Source organism: Phodopus roborovskii, unplaced genomic scaffold (genome assembly GCF_943737965.1).
Source record: "Phodopus roborovskii unplaced genomic scaffold, PHOROB, whole genome shotgun sequence".
Classification (NCBI taxonomy): Eukaryota; Metazoa; Chordata; class Mammalia; order Rodentia; family Cricetidae; genus Phodopus; species Phodopus roborovskii.
The window spans coordinates 8,216,626-8,226,325 of record NW_026126433.1 but is presented as its reverse complement, the minus strand read 5'-3'; the positions used below and the strand labels follow the sequence as shown (position 1 = coordinate 8,226,325).

The window sequence follows — 9,700 nt, the reverse complement described above, 5'->3', positions numbered from 1 at the left end:
CGATAGAGCTAACAGTTGGCTTTTGGTTTGTTGGGATGGAACCCAGAGTGTGAATGCTAGGCAAGCCATCTAGGATCAATAGTTACTTCGTTGCCCACATGGTGTTCTCTTCTGGGTGTTTGTTTTCAACGTAAAAATGTTTCTTTAACTTATGTCGCTTACAGGATCTGCCCTCAAGGTCTTCAGATCGTAGCTTTTGAAAAGTGAACCCAGATAAAGAGCAATGATTAAAAAGTTAACACGTGTTTCCGCCCGGTTTCGAACCGGGGACCTTTCGCGTGTTAGGCGAACGTGATAACCACTACACTACGGAAACTTGGCTGAGCAAGTCCTCTGAAAAGTGTGTGATACGTGAAGTATTCGGATACATTTCACTTTAAGATTCATGTACATTTTAATTGGGAGTGAGTTAATTCAACTATTTCAATAGTCCGAATCTGTTTGCAAACTTCTTGCAAAGCCCCGTCGCTGGAGACCCTAGTTTCTGGCCCTTTTGTTCTCAGTTCCCGCAGGTTATGCTCTCCTGCTGGGGAAGCTGTGGCGCGCAGTTGTCGAGGTCCCGGCTCCCAGAGAGATAGCACAGAATTACGCCTCGTCCGGCTTATAGTGGGAGGACATGTAAATTACTTTTCCATCCTGCTTCCGAATACCTACCAAAAGTTCTAATTTGTACCAGTTTTAAAGCCCCTAAACCAAAGATGCGGAGATCAGCCACCAAAGACGTTCGTTTTGCCTCGCAATGCATTTTCTTTCTGAACTGAACTTCATAATGATCTAAGGACTTTTTCTTACCAAGTGGCAGATGTGTCCTTATTCCTAAAAAATCAATCCTAGGAAATGTAATTTAGCTTCGTAGGATCTAGAGATATAATCCAAAAAGATGAATCGGACGAGGAGGAGGGAAGAAGGGAGGATTGGGGAAGATGAGAGGAGGAGAGAGGAGGAGCTGAGTACCCCAGAACTCAGAGGCGAAAACGAGAATTCTGGTGAGTTCGAGGCCAGCCTGTGCTAAAATAGCTCACGAAACAACAAATGGCTCTGTCCTTTGAATTGCGTAGTTTTAGAAACTACAGGGAAGGTGAGGCATTTGTCTACTATACATACAGTCCACAAACGCCGCAGTTGAGCGTTTTAAGGCAGTGCCTTCCTACAATATTCCCAGGCCCTTCCCCAATCTCAAGGGCGTCCCCGGGCGCTGCTGGAACTCCTGTTAACTAGAATTCAAGGGCTTGGGGACAGTCGTTTTTTTTTTTTTTTTTTTTTTTTTTTTTTTTTTAACAGCTTTTCACAGTTTTCGAGAAAGTCCCTTGCAAAGTGTTATATTTGTGTGTTTTGCGAGGGTTTTTCTGGTATTGATGTTGCGAGTTTCCGGGGCAGCAGTGAGACTCAGCCCAGCGAGAAGCGGTCGCACGGACCAGCGGGTGGCTGGGTCCTCTGTGACGCCGCGTTCCAGGCACCTGGGCCGGCACAGCCTGGCAGGAGTGACACCGAGGCCGCAGAGGCAGCAGCACCGGCGACATGAGCGGCTACCAGCCACCAGTGGTGATCGACAATGGCTCGGAAATGATCAAGGCGGGCCTGGCTGGAACCCGAGAGCCCCAGTTCGTTTACCCGAACATTCTGGGCCGGACCAAGGGCCACAACACTGCGGTGGACTGTGAGCTGGAGTTGTGTGTAGGTGACCAAGCACAGGAGCGCAGGAGCTTCCTGTCCATCAGGTACCACGGGATGAGTCAAAGCTTCCCTGGAAGGGCCAGGGAGAGGAACCCGAAAGCTTCAGCCAGCCCCGCCTCTGTTCTCTATGTTCTCTGTACACAAATATATTCAAATGTATATAGTGACCGTGCTATAAGTGTGCCCCTAAGAATGTGACTCAATTTGTAGGTTTTGTTATTTGGCGTGGACTCGAACTATTTGCAAAGTTGTGGGAATTTCCTAACTTTTTGAAGTCACATTCTCCAAAGAGGAGAAAACTAGCCAAGCAAAACGACTGCAGAGAAAGGTAGTTGTGCCGTTTACTGGTAGTTACCTTCTGTTGCTGACCAGAAAGCAATACTTTAGCTTTAAAAGACCATAGAGGGTAAATATTAAAAACGTATGTAGCATTCAAGGCAGAAGTCTGAATTCCAGACCAGCTCGATCTGCATATTGAGTTCTAGCCTTAGCCAGGGCTACACAGTGAGACTCTGTCTCAAACAAGAACTATCAAATAACACACAAACACACACACACACACACACACACACACACACACACACACTTTAAAAGTCAAATCTAAAAACCACCACTAACAAGAACTACAAAAGCACAAGACTTAATATTTCATTGTTCTCCCCCCAGCTATCCAGTGGACCGAGGCCTCATCTCTTCCTGGGGGGACATGGAGGTCATGTGGAAGCATATCTATGACTATAACCTGAACCTGAAGGCCAGTGACGGCCCAGTCTTGGTTACAGAACCTGCACTGAACCCATTGGTGAACCGGCAGCACATCTCTGAAGTGTTTTTTGAAAACTTGGGTGTCCCTGCCTTCTATCTGTCTGTCCAGGCTGTGTTAGCACTCTTTGCTGCTGGCTTCACCACCGGCCTGGTACTGAATTCAGGGGCTGGGATTACTCAGTGTGTGCCGGTCTTTGAGGGCTACTGTCTGCCTCATGGTGTAAAACAGCTAAATGTGGCAGGACTTGACCTCACCAGCTACCTCATGATGTTGTTGAAGGATGATGGTGTCATGCTGCTTAGAACTGGGGACAGAAAGATCGTGGCAGACATTAAGGAGAACACTTGTTATGTGGCAATGAACTATGAGGAAGAAATGGCCAAGGAACCTAGTCTAGAGAAAATGTACACACTACCTGATGGGAAGACTATCAAACTCCATAACCAAGTCTTTCGTTGCCCAGAGGCTCTCTTCTCTCCGTGGCTTGTGAACGTTGATGCCCCTGGCATCGATAAGATGTGCCTCGGCAGCATCATGAAATGCGACACTGATCTCAGGAATTCCTTCTTCTCCAATATTATCCTTGCTGGAGGATCGACCTCTTTTCCTGGTTTAGATAAGCGACTCATTAAAGATGTGGCAAAGATGGCACCTGCCAATACCCCTGTGCAGGTTACAGCTCCCCCAGAAAGGAAGATATCAGTGTGGATGGGTGGATCTATTCTTGCATCCTTGTCTGCCTTCCAAGACATGTGGATCACTGCTGCAGAATTCGAAGAAGTTGGACCCAATATAGTACATCAAAGATGCTTCTGAACTGCAGGCAAAATGATGAGTAAAACATGTTTTGAGTATACACAACAAAACACTTTGAATATTCTGATTCTGGGGAACAAAAAACATTTCTGTTATTGGGATAGCCACTTTCTTTCTTTCTTTCTTTCTTTTTTTTTTTTTTAATGTTTTTGGTAGTTCTGGAAATAGAACTAGAGTCTCACACATGCAAAGCATTTTACCACTGAGCTATATCCCCAGCACTCTTTTTAACTTTGTATTTTGAGATAGGATCTCCTGCTAAATTGACCAGGTTGGATTTCAATTTGTAATCCTTGTGTTTCAGTCTCCCAGGTAGCTGGAATTACAGGCTTGAGACTTTGGGGCTGCCTCTCAATAGGACAGGGCAGGAAACAATGTAATTGTTAGGTTTCAAACCCAGGACAAACAGCTGAGGTGTCTATTTAACATATCAAACTGGACTCTGGCTGCTAGATTCTCCCTGCATCCCTCAGTCCCTACCTGTTACAGGGCCCTCTGGCACACCCCACCCTTACCCTAAATTTCTCATTTCTCTCCTTCCAGCTGCCCTTGCCTATATAATCCAAACATTTTGGTTACCTCTCCTCTTTTCTGGTCTCCTGGCTGATATACCTGCTCTCCCCTTTTGTCCTTGTCCTCCTCACACAGCTCAGGGTCCTGACCACTCTAGACTCTCTCAGATGTCTATATCTCCCTTTTATCTACAATAAACTTTCTCCTTCACCATATCTGGGAGCAGTCATGTCCTCCCTCCTTTCCTTTTTTCCTTTTTATATTTAGTAATAATAATGGTCAGTGTTATATGAGATGGGGCTCAGTAAAGAAACTGCCAAAATGACCACTCCATTGGGGGAAGGTGTTTATTGTGAAGAAGAGGGAGAAAATATCCAGAAGCTTCTGGAAAAATACAAAGCAGAAAGAGAAACCAACTATCTGCAAGACAGGCAAAAGAGGGAGAGAGAGAGAGAGAGAGAGAGAGAGAGAGAGAGAGAGAGAGAGAGAGAGAAAGAGAGAGAGAGAGAGAGAGAGAGAGAGAGAGAGCAGGGGTAGACAAATCTTTCAGATTTTAAGTGTTAGACCCAAAAGAATTTCCAATGGCTAACCCTGGTGTCTAGCAACAAACCAAAGAGCAGGCTGGTCTCCAGGCTCACTCAGTACCCTTGGCTCCTCCCAGTTCTTGTCTTGCCCCTTACCCTAAACTCTTGGTTCCTGACTCTTAACTCTTGGTCTCCTCCCACTACTCTTCTCATGGACCCAGTCACTCTGCTTGTCAGGTGCAGTATACTTAACTTCTCGCCTTGCTCTGGATGACTCCAGATGCTCGTGAATGTACTGTCCCTTACATCTACAGCAAACACCTTCTCCTACCCACTTTACACAGTAAGGAAGATGAGTAGTTGTGGGAAAGGATTCCCGGGGACAGAAAATCCTTTCCACAAGTTCCTGGAGGAATGCTGGCTTTTGTCTAACTACCAAAAATCCTTCTATAGTCCAATTTGTGCTCTTTTCTAACCATGTGGACTTGCTGTGACTTAACAGGTCTTACATGCCCACAAAAATAATTTAAATGCTTTCTATGAGAAGCCATATTCTTGACTTTTCTCTTAGAAAGACAGCAATGTACAATGTTCCATTTATTTACTTTTGGCAGATTAATACCCTGTAGTTCAAGCTGCTCTTGAATTTGCAGTAATTTTTCTCTTGCCTCCACCTCCTGAGTATTGACATCACAAGTATGTACCATTGTACCAAGCTTAAAATATTCTGCGAAAAATGAGTAACATTTAAGGTTGTTGAAGTTTAAGATAATGTATGGTGACAGGTGACAAAGCTCAAGGAAAAAAATACCCTGCCTCTGACTAGACCTGAGACCAGGGCCAAGGAAAATCACCCTGACCCTGACTTGACCCCAGGACCAGGGTTTGAAATACCACCAATCCCTGAGCTTGCCCTAGAGTCAGGCTGCAGAATCCCACCAATCCATGAGCTTACCTCAGAATCAGGCCATAAAAACCCACTAATCCCAAACAAACCTGGAAAGCACCACACCCAACCCCCCCCCCCCAAAAAAAACAAACCTCTAAGACCTGTACCCTGTTCACTTTGGTCACCCTCCTGGATTCTACCTTCCCGATGAATCACTGTTGTCCCAGGAGCCTGAGCAGATAGTTTCCCTGGGAAAACTATCAGAGTAGGGTTGTTTGTTACACTCTGGGGGACCTGAGCCGAGAGCAGAGCAGAGCTGTAACACTTTCCCCAGGAAAACTATCCATTCCCTAGAGGGGCAAGCAGAGATGTAGCAATTTGTCAGACCTGAGCAGAGCTACAGTAACTTTGCTAGTTGGGGAAATCCTCCCCTGCTGGAGCAAGGCTGTAAGCTGCTCCACTTAAGGTGACTTTGTGGTATTCCCTGGCTCTCAACTGCCAGGATAGCTTTCCACCTGAGCTGCGATACTTACAGAAAAAAGGTTGTTGTAGGAAATGATTCCATTCTGTCAGGGATAGTGTAAGATTAGAATGGGAGGATGGAAGAGGGCATATATTTTCAACAAGTACATGGGATAAGCAAGCCTTAGAGGAGAACAAAGCCCATTTACTAGAATGGAAGGGAGTGAGGGCTGTGGCCAGGAAGGCAAATTAAGGCTAACAACTGAAAATCTTGTTACAGGAGCCCAGCAAAGATGGCCACTCCAGCACAGTTTATAGCCAATTGAAAGTTTTTATTCCAGCTGGCTGGGACTACACTCAGGTATTTGGTCCTGAGTACAGCACCCAGTGTTCAGAGCATTGGTGGGGTTTATGAAAGAAAAAACTATGACCTGGCATCTTGTTAGGCAGTTGAAGGGGAGGTTTTGGGTAAGTAAGCCTTTCAACAGAAGCTAAGCAGTTAGCTGGAGGGGGTTCTGTTCACGAAGCTAAGATAAGGGGTTAGCTGGAGGCAGTTCTGTATAAGAAGCTAAGATAATGTGTTAGCTGGAGGGGGCTCTGATTAAGAAGCTAAGATAATGTGTTAGCTGGAGGGGGAGGTTTGTACAAGCAAGCAGTTTAACAAAAGCTGAGGTAAATAGCTAGGGCAACTTAACCTTGGGTTCCTAGAATCGAGTTAGGTAATTTTCCAAAGGATTCTCCAACAAGGATTCTAGTTAAATTTGAAATGGCCTCAGCAAGAATAGAAGATGAAGAACTATGCATTGGTGGTGCACACCTTTAATTCCAGCACTTGGGAGGCAGAGGCAGGCAGATCTATGTGAATTCAAGGCCAGCCTGGTCTACAGAGCTAGTTCTAGGACAGGCTCCAAAGCAATACAGAGAAACCCTGTCTCAAAACAAACAAACAGACTAAAAAAAAAAACCAAGTTAAAGGAACCTCTACATTGTCTTGCCCATCACAGTCTTTATAGTTAAATGCCCCCAAGGTAGAGGGGAGCAAAGAAGATTTAATTACAGGATGCATGAGACCAGGGTCTTATCAAGATGAGTGAAGATTGGACTGGGACGGTTCAAGACATTCAATGGTCAGTTATTATTAGTTCAGTTATTATTCAGATGAAAAGTAGCCATATTCTTGTACTCAAGATGATAGACAATAGGAATTAAAAAGAAATTTAAAAATTTGATGAGACTTGGTGCCTAAACATGAAACACCTAATTAGGTAGAAAGTAGGGTCTGAGACAACTTGTGTAACTGAGTCAATGGCAGAAATACTGATGTAAAATCCAAGGTGCTTACTTGATGCAATAGTGCTAAGCCAGGACTTTCCTGTCTTAAGTCTATTACTTAAGAAGGATCATTATTAGCACCTAGATGCCAGGGCTAGCCTGGACAACATACTACTGTTTCCTTAAAGCTTGGGCCCTGGAACCCTTACTAGGGTCAGTGAGGCAATGGAGAAAGGATAGATCACAGACAGCCATAGGGAGAAGCTAGGTGGGCTGAGGTGTGCTCACCCTCATGGAATGGAATTTGCTAGCAGGTAATTCAAACCCCCAGCATGTTTATTTGGTGCAACATAGTAGGAGGTCTCTGTCAGGGAGTAGCCTCAGGCTGTAAACATTCAGGAAAGGGGGGGGGTATTCCTCTGGGTGTGGACCAGATGCTTTATTAATGTTAAACTACATTATGATTACCAAACACACTTTCCAGCATGCTTAGCTTATTTCGACTTATCTCCTCTCATAGTCTGATAGGTGATTAAACATCAGGTACCATGTATCTGATTTGAGGAGAGTGACAGGCAATGTGTGCTTAGTTCATTGCTCTATCCAGTTAAGCTTTATTATTTTCTTAATTTACTATTAAGTCCTCCTTAGTCCTTTAAGTTTCATAAAAGGTAACATAAATGTTCTTGTTAAGAAAATGTCGTCCATTGCTTCCCTTATCATAGGCCACACCATGGCCTAATGATTTTATGGTTATTCTTTTGCTTACTCATGCTCCCTTTTAGGGTTTGCTGAAGATGGCAGTACATAGGCTGAATTAGCAAGAGATGGCGAGGTATAACAGAGTTTATTGATTGTAGAACAGGCTCCTCTAGATGAATATAAAGTACCGCCAAGTCCTTTGAGTTTTAAGCTTAGCTAGTAGTTCTCTGGCAAATAGTTTTGTTAGTGGGTTATTAAGACTTAAGGCTGAGCATAGTGGTGTATTAATCCAAGTTTGAGTTTTAGCTATCATGTATTGAGTTCATTAGAATTACTTTCGTTATTGGGTGTAGGTCCAACAATGAATTTTCACTTATAAGTTGGATCTTAGTTCTATAAATATTTTTACTCATATCAAAAGAAGAATGAGCTGGGTTCATATGTGGAAATGGTCTTTGTATTGGCTGTACCTTGTCAATAATACACACCCACTCAAATTCACTCATTCAGGGTTTCCTTCACTCTCTACAACATACAGAAACTGCCAAAAAGCAAGCAAAACTCCACTAGTCTAGTAAGAAATGCAGCATTCAACACTAAATTCCCATTCTAGTAGAGGGTAGATTTAGTGAACTTAACCATAAAATGATCGCAGGGTCCAACACCGGTCCATGCTTAAGGAAGGCACTGGGAGATTGGCTCTAGAGCTAGGTTTAAAAGATGGTTAGAATTTAAATGTATTAGAGGCTGGTTGTGGTGGTTTACCCAGCTAGCTCCTTGTAATCTCAATGGAAGCAGAGGCAGAAAAACTGAAGCAAATGCAAGGTCAGTTAGGTCTATTTAGTAAATTCCAAGGCAGCCAAGGCTACACACAATGAGGGAAAGCCTTTTCAACTGAATTTAGGTATGCCAAACACAGCCATGGGTGCCACAGGGAGCTGGAGAGGACACCAGACACTGGGTTCACTTGAAGAAGGAACAATTTGTATGTTTCCCATTGCTTTTTATATATGGTGTAGCTAGCTGCTAGAAAGCACTACAAGCAGAGCTTGAGCAGACAGTATCTTTACCCTCCATATTCAAGCACCTCCTTTGCACTTCACTGACCTGTTTGGCCCGAGGGATACTTCCTGGGCTTTGTCTGTGCTTGTAGCTTCCTGTGGTCCTTGGCCACATTTGGGTCAGGATTTGTGCTGAGGAAGGAAGTGCAGAATCTGGAGCCTGCCTTTTATCTTAGACTATACACCAGCTGTCTGACTTAAGCAAACTGTTTTAAAGTTGCAGTTCTTGGTTGAGAACGTGGTACTTCTCAAGGTCATTGTGAAGTTTAATTGGGATATAACACCTCCCCCCCCCAACAGTTCCTAGCTGTCCTGGAACTCACTCTGTAGATCAGGCTGGTCTCAAACTCACAGATATCTGCCTGCCTCTGCCTCCCAAGTGCTGGGATTAAAGGCCTGAAAATATATTTAAAGGCATGGGAAAAAATGTTGGGGTTTGGGTTATAAAATAGTTTACAGGTCTAGTTGAAATAACACCCTCCTACAGCATCAAAATGCTATCCACGTTATATAGGACTCCTCATGACCAATTGAGTTATACAGGGTTTTTTCACCCCTCACTTTTCGTTTTTAACACAGTTGTTTGTTTACTTGTTAGGAGGACTCTGCTCCTGCCTCCTATCTACCATGTGGGTTCCACAGATGAAACTCAGGTTTACATGTTTGGTGTTAAGCGCCTTTACCTGCTAATCCATGTCACCTGGGCCCTGTTTGTAGGTTTTGAATCCTACAGGTAGGAGCCAAGGTGACAATTTATGCAGATGTATCATTGATTTGGCCTTCTCTGTCAGGAGTGGTGCTCTTGGAAGGGACAGTGAGTTTTTACTTCCCATCTTTGTACCCTACCTACCATGTCTCTGTGGTGCTGGTCCAGGACATATATAAACACTGAGTTGGTTAGAATCCTTCCCAGCCCTGTGGATAACTGTTGAGGAAAAACTAAGCAAACAGAAGTCAAGTGTGAAAAGGATGGGCAGCAAGGAACTCAGTCTGAAAACAAAACAACAAAAAAGGAGATTTT

At 44.1% G+C, this 9,700-nt stretch overlaps 1 protein-coding gene and 1 non-coding gene across 2 annotated transcripts; one reads left to right on the top strand and one right to left on the bottom strand.

Moving 5' to 3' along the window:
- Positions 1–243: 243 nt before the first annotated feature.
- Positions 244–316, bottom strand: Trnav-aac (transfer RNA valine (anticodon AAC)). The gene has a single exon. It is a non-coding gene; the product is annotated as a tRNA-Val (tRNA).
- A 1,174-nt stretch (positions 317–1,490) lies between these two features.
- Positions 1,491–3,306, top strand: Actrt3 (actin related protein T3). Its single transcript, XM_051185858.1, has 2 exons — positions 1,491–1,718; positions 2,341–3,306. The coding sequence occupies exons 1-2, from the start codon at positions 1,519–1,521 to the stop codon at positions 3,254–3,256; spliced, it is 1,116 nt and encodes a 371-aa protein (XP_051041815.1). The 5' UTR covers positions 1,491–1,518; the 3' UTR covers positions 3,257–3,306.
- The last annotated feature ends 6,394 nt before the right edge of the window (positions 3,307–9,700 follow it).